Below are 16,771 nucleotides of genomic sequence, written 5' to 3'. Positions count from 1 at the left end.
CCTCTAATTCTAAACGAGACGTGCTCAGCAGGCCTCAGGCAGCTCACTCCCTCCGCTTACTGCCTGGCTCTCACCAGGCCGAGGTGGCAATCCCCAAAGCGGCGCTGCTTCTCGTCACTGTCGAGAAGCAAAGCCACTCAGGGAAGAGCGATCTCTGCGGGGGCCAGGAGGCCAGCACTGCCCCACGTGTTCCTGGAGGACGCCGCCTGGCAGCAGCCTGGAGCCAAGGAGCCTGGTGGACTGACTGGTACTCACGAGGGCCGTGAACAGGGAGCGCCCCTCTGTGGCGGTGGCCCCTCGGCTGGACTCCGAGGAGACACACGGGGGCTGAGCTCGTGAGACAAGGACTGGGATGGGCACCACAACCACAGGGGGACCGGCGGGGCAGGGGCTCTAGGCTTAGCTCTGAAGCCACAGCAGCAGCAGCACGCCACAAAAGAAGCAGACAGCAGTGCGAGAGCCAGTGATGGAGACGCTCACGGACAATGGCCTCGGCGGGCAGGCGCCCTCCTGGAGCACAACGAGGGGGAAGGAGTCGGGGCCCTGACACACGGCGGGACACGCATGCATGAAGTGCCGCTGGGACAACCGGCTAACAGAACGACAGCAACAAAAAAGAACCCGGGACTCTGTTTCCGGTTTACCTTTTGGCTTTCAAAGGCGTCCCACTCTGATGGCTCTCATAACGGGGAGAAGTCTCACCGCCACCTGGCCTAACAGGCTTCTCCCCGAACCCTCCCGGCTCCAGCTTCCGGCTCTGTCTGTCAGCGAGGGGTCTCTGGCCGGAGAAGCTCCGCTTGGCCAGCTCCTTCTTCTCGCCCGTGCTCGCCCCGGGCAGGCCGTCGGCCTGGGGGTCGGGCTCGGACCCGGGCCCGGGCCCGTCCCGCCTCTCCCGCCTCTCGCTGAAGTCGCTGCTCTCGGAGGCCGTCTCCCACTCCTCGTTGGCGTGGTCCGAGGAGTTCTGGCAGGCGAGCTCGGGGGACCTGCGGCCCGTGGTGCCGCTCCTGTCCCCGGGACAGGGTCTGGGCCGGCCCGGCCACTGGCCCGCTGGCAGGGGCTGCTCATCCTCCGGCCCCCACAGGCCCAGGGCCTCCCGCTCCTGCCGAAGGCGCCGGAAGCGGGGGGGCTTGTCCTGGCGCGGGGGCCGTCTTCTCCTGAAGGGCCGGTTCTCGGCATTTTCGGAATCTGCCGCGTGGTCATCTTGGAAGAAGGCCCTCTTGTCCTCCACACGGCCATCCTCGAAGCCCCGGGTGCCCAAGGCGTCGGGGTGTCTGTAGGCGTCCGGGATGTAGTCTCTGTCTGAGGGCCGCCGGGCCCCGCACGTGTCGGGGGGGCCGGACTCCTGCCAGGAGGCGCCCAGACCCCGGCTCGGCCAGGGGGCCGCCTCCTTGGCCGCGAAGGTTCTCCGGCCATATGCGCAGTTGCTCAGCCGCGGGGGGAGGGCGCGCCCGAAGGCCCGCGGGCCTCGGTTCTTGGCCTCTGGCCCGCCGTGTTCCTCGGGGCACATCCTGCCGGACCTCCAGGACTCCCTGAAGTCACCCTTCCTCCCGGCGGCCTCCTCCCTCTCCGGGAGCGCGCCCTCGTCCCCGGTCTCGGCGCCCCGCTGCCGTCGCCGCTTGGGAAGCTCCTCGTACTCAGAGCCCTCGCTGTGGGTCTCACTGGCGATCCTCCGCCGGGGCTTGGCCCGGGGGAAGTCATCTGCCAGCCCGAACTCTCGCGGTCCCCGGCCGCGGCCGCTCCTCTGGCTGCCGCCATAGAGGCCCCGCGCCCCAAGGACACCCCCGCCACAGAGGCCGCCGCCCGCGGGCCGCCCGCGGAAAGTGAACTCTCGGAACCCGCGGCCGCGGCCCCGGGCCTGCCCCCGGCCCCCAAAGGCCTGCTCCTCATCAATGAAGATCCAGTTATTCCTCCTGGTAGGGGGGGTGTGGCTGGCCGCCCGGGCCCCGTCGGGCTGGCCATCCTCCTCCGGCCGGCTGGCCTCGCGGCCCAAGGCAGCACGGGCCGAGCCCCGGTCCTCTGAGGCGGCCGGGGCCACGCTGGCCAGCGCGGGGGCGTTCTCTTGGTCCTGGTTCTCGGCCGCCTCGCAAACGGGCCCCGTCTCCCGAGCCAGGCGGGCGCTCCCCTCTCCCAGCTCCGGCTTCACCTTGTCGAGCTCCTTCTCCTTGTCTTCCACCTTGAGGGCCTTCAGGACGGGCTTCTTGATGGGGCCGGACCTCCGGGTCCTGCTGGTCTGCTCCGGGTGCTGACTGCCGGTGCCCCGGGCTTCTGGTGTCCACTCGGGCTCCAGGGCCGGCTGTTTGCCAGGGCTCCCTTCCTTCTCCCAGGAGGAGACACTGAAGGACAGCTCCTCCTGGGGCGCCTCTTTCTCGACCCTGGTGTCTGGGTCGGCGGCCTTCGGCTGGCGGCTCACGTCCCAATCGCTATACTCTGGTTTTTTCTCAGCCGGGGCAAAGTCGGGCTCCAGTGTGGAACACCTGAGGTTTGTGGTGTGACTCCCAGGCGCGCCTGCTTCCTGAACATTTTCTTGGGGTGGAAACAAAATCTCCTGGCCTATTCTTTGAGAAGAGACACAGCTGTCAAAGTCTGCTGGGGCCTTCTTGTCAAAAGCACTCAAGTACTCCTCCCCTCTCTCCTCAAGGAGATCGCGCCGGGCACTTACGCCCCCTGACCTTCCAGGTGAGGCAGAGTAAGAGCTTTCATTCCTGAAAAGGAACCAGAAAAATCAGTCAATGTGATTGGAGCCTGGTTCCTGGGTTCCATGCTGAACACAGTTTAGTTTTAAAAAGAAAAAAATTTTTAAAAAAAAGAAAAAGAAAAAAACATAGGCACCAACATTCGCTCTATCTTTAAACAGGTCTCAGAGATGCTGGGCCATGGGCTGGTGGCGGCCCCTGGAGTCCAGAGAGTGAAGAAGTCAGTGGCCGGTGGACTCAGCGAGCAGCCGGGGATCCTCTGGTTCACACAAGCTGGAGCCGGGGCGTCCACGGAGAGGCTGGGGCGCTGGGCCAGCACAGCCAGCTCGCCTTTACTTTCACAGGAAGGAGCCACGACACACGCACTCAACCCCGCATGCCCTGTGAGGCCCCCACCCCTCGGTCCTGCCCAAGGTTCCGCGGGATTTGCCTCTGACGCCAGGATTTCTCCCGGGCCCTCAGCTGCCATCAGCGCCTCTCACACAAAAGCATCCGGCCATCCTTATCTCACTCTCCTTCCCCAGGGGGCACCATCTCCTGGGACAGGGCCTCTTCCCAGAGCCCTATCTCAGTGAGGACCTGGAGACCCCTCCTTCAGTTCCAGGTCAGTAGGACCAAGTTTCGCCTCACCTGACATGCATGTCCATGGCCAAAGTGTCACTGGATTTCGGGTGGGGGAGCGAGTAGCCCTTGCTCTGCAACGCCATGTAACCCTCGGGGCTCCACACAGGGGCTGCATCGATGGTGGTCACTTTCCTTTCTGGCAGTGGGGGCACACAGCTCTGATCCTCAGAGCGACAGCCCGTTCCACTGAGAGAATCCTGGGCCATCATGGGTTTCATCAATCCTGAAGAAGGCAAAGAACCAATCAGTCACCTCGTTTAGCAAGCCATGGGTCAACCACAGGCCCAAAGGAGACAAGCTGCCCCAACTCTCACATGGACCCCACCTGTTAACATCACTGAGGTCCCATCTTTCTGATCACAGAACCTCTGAAGGCACACACACATGCTATCTGAAAGGCCTGTTCAAACACCTGTAAGGTCCAATGCTAGTTCCTGGATGAAGAGCCCCTGTGTTGAAGGCTATAAAAAACTGGCAAATGGGGCTTCCCTGGTGGCGCAGCAGTTGAGAGTCCGCCTGCCGATGCAGGGGACACGGGTTCGTGCCCCGGTCCGGGAAGATCCCACATGCCGCGGAGCGGCTGGGCCCATGAGCCATGGCCGCTGAGCCTGCGCTCCGCAACGGGAGAGGCCACAACACAGTGAGAGGCCCACATACAGCAAAAAACAAACAAACAAAAAAAAACCAAACTGGCAAATGGAAACTGGAACTATCAAACGGGAGAGCTCATGGGTGTCAGCGGAACGCTGGGGGGCCAGTCAGCCAGCAACGCAAGATGCCTGAAGGTCTTCTGCACAGACACAAGGAAGATGAGCTACGCTCCAGGGAGCCTACATGCGACAAGGAGCCAGCGTCTACCTGCTTCCAATCCCCTGCAAGAAGATTCAGAAAAGGATTGGGGCTTTAGCTCCTTTTATTTCTACCCCTAAGCTCGACAGTAACACTCCACATTTTGTACATGGAAGGGCAGTGGGGGATACACAAATGACACTAAACTGTTAGCTGGCCCGAGGAGACTGGGACATGCTGATGTCTCAGTCCTACCAGATATAAACCAGTCAGGGAAATGGCACCCCCGCCCTCCCCGGGCCCCTCTGTCCACATCTATCAAACAAGGGGGCTGGGCTGCTGCAGACGACATTAAAGGTCTCTCACTGGGCCAGATTCTGTGGAGAAAAGAAGATCTGATTTTTCAAATACTTCACAAAGCTAATTATTGGCCCCCAGTGTTTTTCTGCCCATCTTTTGAGATAATCTGACCAGGAAAATGGTTCTGCATTAGACCAACGGCTTTAACCTTTCTTTTATAGCTGTGGAGTGCTCTGTTCCAATGCCATCAATATATGACTCCAGCACAAAGTTAGGCTGAGTCAGGTGATGGTGGGGACCCTCTCTGGAATCCTAGAACTACACACCATTTATTAAGTACTGACTACAAGGTGTGCGGAACTGCTCCACACAGTACATGGACCTATTTTTGACAATATGGCAGCTCATATTACCTGAAAAAACCTCCTGTCACAAAAATGCTGGACAAAACACATGAAACATTTCACTCGCAGAGCTCTGTTCCCCCAAAACCGGGAAACCCCCAGGGAGCTGAAACCACAGCCACGGCCAAAGCCACAAGCTGGTGCTCCCTAGAGGGGAGCCAGGGACACATCCATCAGATTTAGTAACCCACGGGCATGCTCCTAAATGCCCCCCAGGACAGGAGACGGGGCTTTTCCGCACAAGGCAGAGAGCTGCAGCTGAGATGCTGCTTAAACAAAGGCCCTCAAAGGGCTATGCCCTCAATTAAAAGGTGCATCAGAAAAATATATGCCCTTTAGTACAGGGAGATGACTGAATTTGTGTCTTGCCCTGGGCTAGGGTAGGGAAAACAGTCCTCCGTGAGGACTGTTTCATACCCACATGCCAGCTTTCATGCAGGTCTGGAGGCAGGAGGGTGAACTTCAGATTTATACCCCTAGAATGTTCCAGAAACTTCCTGAGTTAAAATAAAGGGTAGCTCTAGGCTGGCGGAAGAAAACATAAAACCACACTGGAGGGATATACCCTCAAACCAAGCTACACTAGATCCCCACAATAAATAAAGCTCTGCTGAAAATGAACTCACAATCCAAAATTACCAGAACACTGTGTGGAAAACAATCGCTATGAGTCCATGGTAAGCCCACGGGATTATATACCTTCCTCAAGAACTTCAGGTAACAAATTAAAATGTGAAGCACTAGAAAATTATGTTTTAAATGATTACAAGCATAAAGGAAGGAATTAAAAACTTACGAAAAATATAAGACACAAGAAAAAATGACAGATTTGAGGAAAAAATTCTGGTAATAAAAATACAGAGTCACTGAAATTAAAAACTCACTGGACAGTAAAAAAAAAAAGAAAAAAAAAAAGAGCAGATCAGACACAGTTGGAGAGAAAAGAGAATTGGAAAATAGTTGAAGGATTTTCCCAGAAGGCACCACAGAGGTTAGCTCTCTTATATATTTAAGAGACTTGGAAGGCAGAATGAGAAGGCACAAAATAATCTAAGTGGGCGACCTAGGAAGAAAGGATATAAAGAATGAGGAAAAAGCAAAATCTGACATAATTAGAAGAGAATTTTCCAGAAGTGATGAAAGACATACATCCTCAGATTTGAGCACTGTGAGTTCTAAGCAGAATAAGGTAAGGATAGATATAGGTATATACCTAGACACAGCATACTGAGAAGGAACTACAGGAGACCAAAGACAAAGAGAAGATCTTAAAAGCAGCCAGAAAGAAAACAGCAGATTACCCAGACACGAATCAGACACATGAGCCAGAAAACAAGGAATACTATCTTCACAGTACTCAAAGAAAGTAACTGCCAACCTCGAGCTCTATACCCAGCTACACTATCATTCAAGAGAAAGAGTGACATCAAGACTTTCTCAGGCGAAGACTATCTACTGCCAAAACAACTTTCCTGAAGACCTGGACAGAATGTACTTCATGAAGAAATAAATGGAACCCAGATGGAAGGATAAGCAGCAAAGAAACTAGTAAACATCCAGGCAAATCTGAACAAGAACAGGTCGAACAAAACAACAAATAATAGCTGATTTGGTGGGCATAAAAAAAAAGTGGAACTAAAATTCCAGGCAAAAATAACAAGACTGATGAGGAGGTAGTTAGAGTTCAGGTTCAGGGTAACGATACTGATTAGCTTTTGCTAAGTCAAGGGTACATGTTAGAATTTAATGCAACCATTCACACAGTAGAAATAGAATGTAGAAGGAAAACAAACAAAAAGAATAGGAAAACTTATCACCAAAAAAAGAAAAAGAAAAGCATAGAAAAGAGGGATAAACAGAAAGCATAAAATAGGAGAGTAGGAAATCTGAATATAATAATCCCAATAAATCTAAAGGGAACAACTTCGGCAACTGAAGTCACAGAGCTTCAAAGTGGATAAAACCATACACACCTTACACGTACAAAGATATTCTCCTCCAAAAAGGGCTCAGAGAGGCCTGACGGTAAAAAGTTGGGGGAAAGATACCACATAAATACTAATCGAAAGAAAACTGGAATAAAATGATTACCAGGTAGAGTAGACATTAAAGGTAGAAAGCACAACTAATGATAACAAAGGTGCTATAAGAAGATAAAAGGAACAAGATGAAGTCCGGCTTCCAGACAGATAAAGCAAAAACTGACAGGTTTACAAGATTTGACAAAATCCACATCATGGTGGGAAATGTTCACACACCTCTTAGTAATTGATCAAGGGGATAAAACATTGTGATGATACAGACATTTGTACAGCACAATTAGCAAGCACGATGTAATGGACCACGTCCAATTGGAGAATACATTCTTCTCAAGCCCTTGAGTGAAATTCGACCTGCCACTTCTTTTAAAAATAAAGTTCTACTGGAAAGCAAACACACCCATTCACTCACTATTGTCTACAGCTGCTTTTGCTCTACAACAGCAAAACTGAGTAGCAGTTCAAAGCCTAAAATATTTATTAACTGGCATTAACAGAAAAAGTTTGTGACCGCTGGTCTATATCATACAGACCATGTTATCCGACCACGCGGCAGCCACATTAGAAATTAACACCATAAAGATGGTATTAAAACTTTACATTTGGAAATTTTACAACATGCCATAAAAAGTCACTCAAAAAAAGATAAAATCAGACTAACATTTAGAACTGTACGATAATAAAAATGTATCTTAAAACTCATAGAGGCTCATAGCTCAGGTGAGACTTAAATACATGAGAAAAGTCAGAAACTAATGAGCTCATCAACATAATCAGTTAGAAAAAGAACAAAATACTTTCAATGGAAATAATGAGGGGGAAAAGAAAGCAGAAGTTAATGAAATAAAAACCAAATAAAATACAGGAATTAAGAAATCCAAAAGATGCTTTTTAAAAGTAGCTTTAGGGGTTTCCCTGGTAGCGCAGCGGTTGAGAGTCCTCCTGCCCATGCAGGGGACGCGGGTTTGTGTCCCTGTCCGGGAAGATCCCACATATCGCAGAGCGGCTGGGGCCGTGAGCCATGGCCGCTGAGCCTGTGCTCCGCAACAGGAGAGGCCACAACAGTGAGAGGCCCGCGTACCGCAAAAAAATAAATAAATAAATAAAAAATAAATTCAGTTTATTTAAAAAAAAAAAAACCAGCATTAAAAAAATGACATTAGGACTTCCCTGGTGGCACAGTGGTTAAGAATCCACCTGCCAATTCAGGGGACACGGGTTCGAGCCCTGGTCCGGGAAGATCCCACATGCCGCGGAGCAACTAAGCCTGTGCGCCACAACTACTGAGCCCACACACAACTACTGAAGCCCGTGCGCCACAACTACTGAGCCTGCACTCTAGAGCCCGCAAACCACAACTACTTGAAGCCTGCGCACCTAGAGCCCGCAACAAGAGAAGCCACGCCAGTGAGAAGCCTGCATACCACAACAAAGAGTACCCCTGCTCACCGCCAACTAGAGAAAGCCTGCACGCAGCAACGAACACACTATGCAGCCAAAAATAAATAAATTAATTTTTTTTTAAAAAAGGGCATTAGACAAACCTTGGGAAAGACTAATCAAGGAAAATAAGAGAGAAAACACAAAGAACATTAAAGAATGGAAAGACGGACAAAACAACATGGCAGAGATATAAAAATTAATTAAAGCAATTTACAATGCATAATCTTAAGGTCTCTTCCTGACGATTCTTTGTGCGAGGTACTACCGTACCCTCATTTTGGGAAGTAAAACTCAAGACTGGATATGTGACTTGCAAAGAGGTCAGACTGGAATCCAGGTGGGTCTGTCTACCTCCCAAGGCAATACCCTTAAACACCACACTGTCCTGAGTTCCACAGGGATGGCCCACTGGACCACGGTGCTTACCCGAGGGATGTAGGGCTGAGGGATAGAAATCCACTGGGGTCCGAGTGGGTGGGATTCGTGGGTCCATGTAGGAAGGCATCATCATCCACCTGGGGTCGAAGCCCAGCATCTGAGGATGGTGCGGGTAGAAGGTGCGCTGCGGGTGGGGCGGCGGAGGGCACACCGGCTGCCAGTGCTGCATCCTGTACAGCTGCTCCTGACCAGGGAGAGACACCCAGTTGGGCAGGTGCTGCGGGGCAGAGAGGCAGTGCGTGTGCACGCACACACACTCTTCCAGCTTTCCATCAGGTGGCAGAGACAACCCACCCAGAACAGAAGACCACAGAGGGGAGGCCCCAGGGACATTACAGCATTCAGGCTCTGGCTCTCTCCCAGGACTGACGGACAGTCGTGCCATCATCGCAACTGGGCCCTTAGGCTCCTCTGCAGGCTGGGCTTTCATTTAGATCAAACACTCTCCTGGAGCTGACATGTGACCGGCACAGCTCCCAGGGCATATCTCCCTGTCGGCACCGCCACCAGACGACACTCCTCCGCCTCCCCTCCTTCTGCCCCTTCAATCCACCCTCCTCACTCCGACGCCCTGACCACGTCAGGAGTCTTCAAGGGTCCTCCACAGCTCTGCCTCTAACAGCCCGCGTCCGACAGGGCTGCACATGACCTACAGGGCCCTGCGGGTCCTGCCCCACCCGCCTCTCCAGCATCGCCTCCCACGACTGCCCCGGCCCTCCACTCCACACACCTGCCTGCCCGCCCGCCCGCTTCCGGTCTTGGAAACACGCCGGGCCCTCTGTTCCCTCCGGCCCCAAACCCGCTCAGCCCTACCCATCCTTCAGGTTTTGGCTTAAAGAGCACTGCCTCTGCGAACCCGCCACAGTTCCTGAGGCAAGACCAGGTCCCCCGTCCTCGGCTCCCACGGCACTGGTGCTTCTCCTGTGGAACTGCTGTTGGTTGTTTCCCTCCCTAAACCAAGAGACTACATGGCAAGTTCACTGCAGTATCCTCACCTCTACCACCAGACTTGGTAGGAGGAAAATTCACTGCACAAAAGGACACACGTAGAGCATCAATAGAGTGTTAAAAATCAAGAACCTGGACCCAGTGAGGATTCATCTCAGACCCTGCTCCACAGCACCAGTGACCTCCAGGGCTGCCCTCACAACTGCGTCCCGAACCAGCATTCTGGCAGGATGCAGGTGCAGAGTCAGACAAGGAGGACACACCCTTTCCTGCCAGCCGGCTGGCACAATCCCAGCCTGGGCTGGATTCCCTGGAAGGCTCGCCAGGGCTCAGGGCACTTCTTCGGAGCACTCAGAACTCAGTAAGCAGAACTCCGCTGGTCTCTGCCCACAGCTCCTCCTCCTGTCTAGACCCCAGCTCCCCAGGGAAGCTGACCAGACAGTCTGCTTTCCAGACTCCTTCAGGCTGCTCTGACACGTCAGACTTCTTTCTAATCTTAAGGACGGATTTACCTGTCACTGCCCCACAGAAGAGTTACCTAGAGCAACTGTTACTACTGTGTCTGGCTCGAGTTACTCCAGAGATCTCTCCAGTCAGCAGTAATTCTTCGCCAAGCCCGGGAGTAACTGCACGGCGCCTGCTCACAGCACAATGCTACACGAGCACGATGAATGTAACTTACTGCTTAGAGCACAGGACATGGTGAGCTTCTGGAATGCTTCCTAGGAGCCCAAGGAAAGTAGGGTCTGGGGGTGAACGTTTTAAAGGCAACTAAAAGAGATTCTGGGGAAAGGCGGAGACTTTGATCTGTGTCTCCAGGGCACCCACGTTCTGAAACTTTTTCGATTATTAACAATAATTTACTGCACGCCTAGCTGCTGAACTAAGTAACGTCCACGCGTGACCTGTTTCCCACCAAAATGCATTGTTCATCAGTAATAAGCTTCACCGATTATGCCTGTAAGACAAACAACTGCCGGTGAGTGGTTCCAGCTCAGCAATATCACCAGGCCTGTAAGAGACTGCTGGAATTACAACCATTACCCATACGATCTTCCTCAGAGCAAAGAGTAGGTCCTTCGTAAGATTCATGGAGCACCATTAAAGATGATATTGATCACACCGGTAAACCACTTTACAGGCATCATAGAACCCTCACCGCTGTGCCGAGAGGCAGGGACTCATTCCTTCCGCTTTACACTGACCCGCCCAAAGCCACACACAGCTGAATAAGCTGCACCAGCAGGACCAGAACCCAAAGCTGTATTGATTCAAAACCTACAAACCTACATTCTTAACGGAACGCTAACACGCCTCTCTCGGAGGCTCTCCAAGCAGCTCGCAGGCCTTCCTTACTCCTTGGGAGGCACCCAGGGTGCGGCCGCTGTCAGTGTAGGGAGTGGCCACCGTGTGCAACTCTGGATGAAATACACTCAGGCACCACTACCCAGTCCTTACCGGCGTAGACAACAGGGTCCATGAACTGCCACCAGGGGCTTTCATCCACAGGGGCTGACGCCCCGAGGCCCTCACCCCCGCACCCCTGCTGCTGACTGGCATATACGAGGGTGGGTTTCTATTGTCTGTTCTACTGGAAGGGGGCGTGGGGAAAGGAGAGGAGACAGCCACTCCACGGGCAGGTCTGTTCACACCTACTGAGCGACTCCTGTTTACCTGCTGCTGCTGGCGCTGGAACCTGGGCGGAAGCGACTTCTGGTACTTGAACTCCTGCGCGGGGGACCCAGGCTCCCTGGCCCGCTCGTCACTGCCGCCGCTCTGAGCCACAGCTGGAGGAGCTGTAGGGGCTTCTTCCGAAAACGTGCTGGGGGCTTCCTGGGCAGAGAACTCGGGGGAGCCTGCAGAACAAAGAAGCAGGGAAACGGCCCGGTGAGCTCACCAAAGCTCAGCTGAGCGATGTCCAGGGCAGACGCTTTTTCCGGTTGGCAGTCCTCAAACCCGGCACTGTGCTACATGCTCCCCACGCACAAGCTCACGGACTCCCCCACATCGTCATCGCTCCAGAGGGGAGAAAACTAAGGGTTGAGAGATCAGAGGAACCGCCTGAGGGCACACAGTCAGCAGGAGAGCCGGGATGCGGTTCCGGGTGGGAGGGGCTCTGTTAAAACAGACCCCAGTAAAGCAGAGCGGTCGGGGCTCAACAAGAGCCCCACATCCACCCTCCACCCAAGGCTGTGTGAGCCGGCCGGCCAGGCAGCCCCGCTGGCCCGTGTCCTCATCTGTTCAATGAGGGCAACAACTGCACCTACCCCACCGGGCCTCCGGAGAATTAATTCGCTGAGACGATCCACATAATGCACTTAAAATAGTGCCTGACAAGAAGTAAATACTCACCACAGCCTGCCATATCACTCTTCTCCCTGAAAGTCCCTTCTTTCTTGCCCCATCCCAGCTTTGCATTCTTTTTTTTGTCCAGCTTTATTGAGATATAATTGACATTTTGTGCTCTTAAATCTACCGCAGGAGGCAAACAAACGCCAATGCAAAGCCTTGGGGACCCAGCGTCCCAGCGGAACACTGACAGGCAGGGCAGGTGCAGAGGGGCTCAGGGCACACCCCACACCCAGGCCCAAGCTCGCTCCCCGCCATCTACTTCCTGGACTCTCCACTGCCCCCGCTCAGTGAGTCCCTGACACTGGGCCCAGGCTTCACTCAGACTTCAGTGACAGGACATTTATTTACAGGAGGACAAGGGTCGATTTCTCTGAGTTCCTCGGCCAGAAGGGCTCTGATGGCCATCGTATCACCAATAAGACTTCCCTGGAGAAGCTCTCAGCGACTGAAACTAACATCAGGCCCCTCTCTACTTGAGAGTTGGTTTTAGTTGATTCAAGAAAGTCACAAAAAACACAGCTGATCCCGTTCTTTAAAACTGCAGCAAGAGACGCCCTCCACCACCTAACGCTATTCAGCGTCTCTTGCGCAGCCACGCGATCCACTCCTCTTAGAATAACTGTCGGGGAAAATGTATGCTGACAAGCAGGCAGGCTTCTTTCAACGTCCCGAGAGAGATCCCGTGCTCCTACTGAAGTCCTCCGGCACCCGCGTCTTCAGTCGAGCCGGGTGGTAACACCGGCAATGACAAAACCGGTGGCGTTGCCGTGAGGACGTGAGTGCTTTTCTGCATCTAGAAATCGCCAAGGGCTTCGTGCACACGGCTCCCCCGTGGCCCCTCAGCATGCGGGGAGGTACAAGCTCTCGTCAACCCACTTCACAGACTCGGGAACGCGCGCCAGAGACGTGAGGCGCCTGGATAGCTGGTTTAAGTGGTAGAAATGGGATGTGAACCCAGGCACCTGGCCCAGGCCGAGACTCTTAACGACCGGGACCCCCACACATCAGCTGTGAGCCACGGTGGTGCTACAAAGCCAGGGAGATGCAGACAACCAACCAGCGACACAGCGTAGGGTTTCCAGGTCATGGGACGGGGCCCTACAGCTCACCTCTGCGGACAGCTGGGCCATTCTCCTGTGGGGTGCCTGGAGAGCGGGGCGCCTCCTTCCCCGCCGGCTCCTGGGCCCCGCCCGCCTTCTGAGCCCGCCTGCACTTCTGGTCCAGCTGCTTGAGTTTGGCGGCACAGGCGGCCAACCTCTCCTCCCGGGCCCGGCGCTCCTCCTCTTCCCGGCGCTTTCGGGCTCGCTCCACGGCCTCGGACATCTCCGACTGGACGAACTTCTGCCTCGGGGGTGGCTTGTCCTCTTTGTCCTCGACAGACTGCTGCCGGAACACACTGCCCACGGAGGACTTCTGCCGAGAGGAGACGGTCTCAGATGAAATGCACATCAAAACCCGGGCACGGCGCCCCCAGGATGGGATGGGCTCTCCTTCCCAGGACCCTCACGCACCTTAGAGAGGCAGCGCGGCCCCGCGGCAGGCGGACCTGGGTTTCAATCCTGCTCTGTCCTTTACTATATTTGGAATGAGGCTTGGGTGAGCGCCAATGTTCTACACCTTAGTTTCTCGTTTTGAACGGTAATAAAGGAAGCCCTCGGGATTGTGAAGGTACATTGAGTCGTTTGCAAAGCACTCAACGCCGTGACAGACACGCAGGAAACACTGAGAAAATGGACGCTCTCACCACCACTACTGAGCACACAAGATTAGGGCCTCGGGCTTCCCCGGCGCCGCAGTGGTTCAGAGTCCGCCTGCCGATGCAGGGGAAACGGGTTTGTGACCCGGTCCGGGAGGATCCCACATGCCGCGGAGCGGCTGGGCCCGTGAGCCATGGCCACTGAGCCTGTGCGTCGCAACGGGAGAGGCCACAACAGTGAGAGGCCCGTGTACCAAGAAAAAAAAAAAAAAAAAAAAGATTAGGGCCTCCCCAGCTAAATACCAAGAGCAGGAAAGCACACACTCATCATTTCTTAGCCACAAAACTGCTCTACTGCTTCTCCCACGACAATACATACACCTCTGGATATGAAGGGCCACAAGAAAGTGAAATTCACACTCAGTCATAAGGTTTCAAAGGGATTCTTTATATATAAAAATAAATAAGCATCTCTAAAAGCATCCCTTTTGGATATTTCATCCACTTTTGAATCTCCCGCTCGTTGTCAGTTACTGGACAAACAACCAGGGTGCCACCAATGCAGCGTGAAAAACTACCAACACTGGGAAGATTTCTCACTGATTGGCAGGAAGTGAAGCTGCAGGCAGAACATGCAATAATAGATGACGGGCGTGTTTAACTGGACCCCAGCCACCGGAATTCCAATGAGGTATGACTAGCAAAAAAAAATATACAACTTCCTGTTTTAAGCGGTAGTTACACAGATGTATATAATTGTCAAAAAGTCATCAAACATAAAAAAACAAGATCTATGCCTTTTTGTGTATGTTAATTACACCTCCATAAAAGCAATATGTCACACAGTGACTGTAGCCAAGGAGTTTTCTCCTAAAAAGTAACTTCTCATAATCCAGAGACAATTGCTACAATCACAAGATTAAAAACTTCTAATTTAGAAGCACGAAGGTACTTTTTACCAAAGTGTGCACTCTTCTCCTTTGCCCTTGACCGCTGCCATCTGTCCATGCTCCATAAAGGCTGTGCCCTGTCTCACCCCATGGCTCATCTATCCCATGACCTACCTTATCCCCTGGTGTTCAATACATCCTTGCAGATGATCCTTAAGGCCTATCCCTGACTATTATTCCCTTCAGAATTTCCCAGAAATGAAACAGCAGAATCAAAGGCTATACTCTTGAGGCACATCATCAAGACTACAGATGTGCCTTTCAGAGCTGCCCGAAGATGAGCTATCATTTTATAAACTAAATGTTCTGCAAAATATTTAAAGTATGAAAGTCTTTTCAGAAATTTGGATCCATAAAAGTTATAGAGATTTTATCTTTGTTGACTCTATTCAGGTAATTCAGTGTTGTTATAAGCAGATAAAAGTGAAACCTTCTTTTGAACACTGAGCAACCCCAGTATGTGAATGAAATTTGGATTAACTGCAAGGTAATTTACAAGAGTCGTATTGTGTCTATCTTCACTTGCGTCCCCTGTACCGAGCACTGTTACTTTATACCGAGATGCGGAACAGGAGCCCTTTAAATAGCAAAGTGCATCGAAAAGGGCAATTCTGCCAAAGCGTATTTAAATTAACGCCTTCCCATCCCCAGCTCTGCCCCTCCTGCTCAATTTAGTCCGAAAGTCACGTGAGGTGGCAGAACAAGGCAGGCACCTGGTGCCCGGGAGTCAGAGAGCTCAGGGCAGGTGGTTAGAGCCCAGGGCAGGTGACGAGAGTGTGCACATGGAGATGTGGCTGGTGTGGGAGCTGGGGCCCAACCAAGCAGGGTGAAGAAGAAACCCCTAGAAGAGATGGCCCAGCAGGGAAATTCAGAGCCACGTGGAGGTGGGGGGCACTGACATCTGAGTGGCTGAGGAGGGCACCTGTGCAAGGGAGAGAGGGTGGGGGCAGAAACAGGGAGCCTGACCGAATAGGTACAAATACTAGGGACAATGGCAAACAGCTAGAATGACCTCTGTGGAACTTGAGATATCCTTGTGATTCATGTGTGTGTGTCACATACCTACACTTCCTGACTGTCCACGGAGAAGGTCCAGGAGCTGTGGCACTCTAACAGCAGTAGTACTCCTGGTGCCCAGATATTAGTTTCTAAATATCATTAAAGGCTGACTCCAGGGCCAAGGTAGCATAAGGACAAAAGGAGCTTAAAAAAAACTTGTTCTATCAGAAAGCAAGGAATTCCTCAAAAAAAGAATGGAGATGTAAAAAGCACACAGCTGCCAGCTTGAAGACGCTCCCAAATCAAAGACAATCTGAACATCAAAAGAAACAATGAGAGCAACAGACTATAACCCACCGATATTAATTAATTAAAATTTGATGAGAAACAGGATATTCGTAGTCTCAGAGTAATTCCCCACAAAATTGCTATCAATTACAAATCTGGAAGAGTGTGTGAAAGTTCCATGGTGTGAAACTTGGTAGCCACCACCTTAATCAAGAGATCAAAGTGAAGGTTGTCAGAGCGGGCAGAGTGGAATCACGGTCACCCAGTAGGATGCAATGAGAAGAGTCAGTGACAGTTTTGAGAGATTCTAGCCAAAAAAATGGAAACCTTGAACCCAATCATGAGGAAGCACCAGACAAACCCGATTTGAAGTGCATTCCACAAAATAGCTGGCTTGTCATCTTCCCAGGTATCAATGTCATGAAGGTTTAGCAAAGGCTGAAAAGCTGCTTCAGACTGAAGGGAACTCAAGAGCAGGATACCTGAGGCAGTGTGTGACTCTGAACTGGATCCTTCTGTATGAAGAACATGAATGGGACAATGGGTAAAAGGGGGATGGAGTCTGAGGATTAGATGGCAGTGATGTATCAATGCTAATTTCCTGGATTTGACTGGTTACCTAGAGTGAATGTCATGTTTTGGTAGGAAATAGATACCAAAGTGTTCCGTGGTGACGGGCTGATCAGGCTGGCAACTTATTCTTCAAATGGTTCAGAAAAAATACTCTTTGTATTACACCAACTTTTCTGTTAAGTTTGTGACTGTTTTCAAAATTTTAAAAGAAAAATTTTAAATAAAAAAAAAAAAG

At 52.3% G+C, this 16,771-nt stretch overlaps 1 protein-coding gene across 28 annotated transcripts in view; it reads right to left on the bottom strand.

Annotated features, from left to right (window-relative positions):
- The window catches only part of PRRC2B (proline rich coiled-coil 2B), an 87,276-nt gene that overhangs the window by 19,622 nt on the left and 50,883 nt on the right, over window positions 1-16,771 (bottom strand). For 21 of the 28 annotated variants that reach the window (XR_007478071.1, XM_049711382.1, XM_049711393.1 and 18 more), the window contains 6 exons: window positions 16,446-16,478; window positions 13,140-13,443; window positions 11,353-11,534; window positions 8,719-8,917; window positions 3,324-3,540; window positions 645-2,702 (listed from right to left, as the gene is read on the bottom strand). Coding sequence is in view for 27 of the 28 variants with exons in the window: in XM_049711382.1 (XP_049567339.1) it covers window positions 645-2,702; window positions 3,324-3,540; window positions 8,719-8,917; window positions 11,353-11,534; window positions 13,140-13,443; window positions 16,446-16,478 (2,993 nt within the window). In the remaining variant the exon portion in view is untranslated. The other 7 variants (XM_049711390.1, XM_049711400.1, XM_049711401.1 and 4 more) reach the window with 4 other exon arrangements.

Source organism: Orcinus orca, chromosome 6, assembly GCF_937001465.1.
Source record: "Orcinus orca chromosome 6, mOrcOrc1.1, whole genome shotgun sequence".
NCBI lineage: Eukaryota > Metazoa > Chordata > Mammalia > Artiodactyla > Delphinidae > Orcinus > Orcinus orca.
Note: the sequence above shows the minus strand (reverse complement) of the source record. Positions and strands in the feature narration are given on the sequence as shown.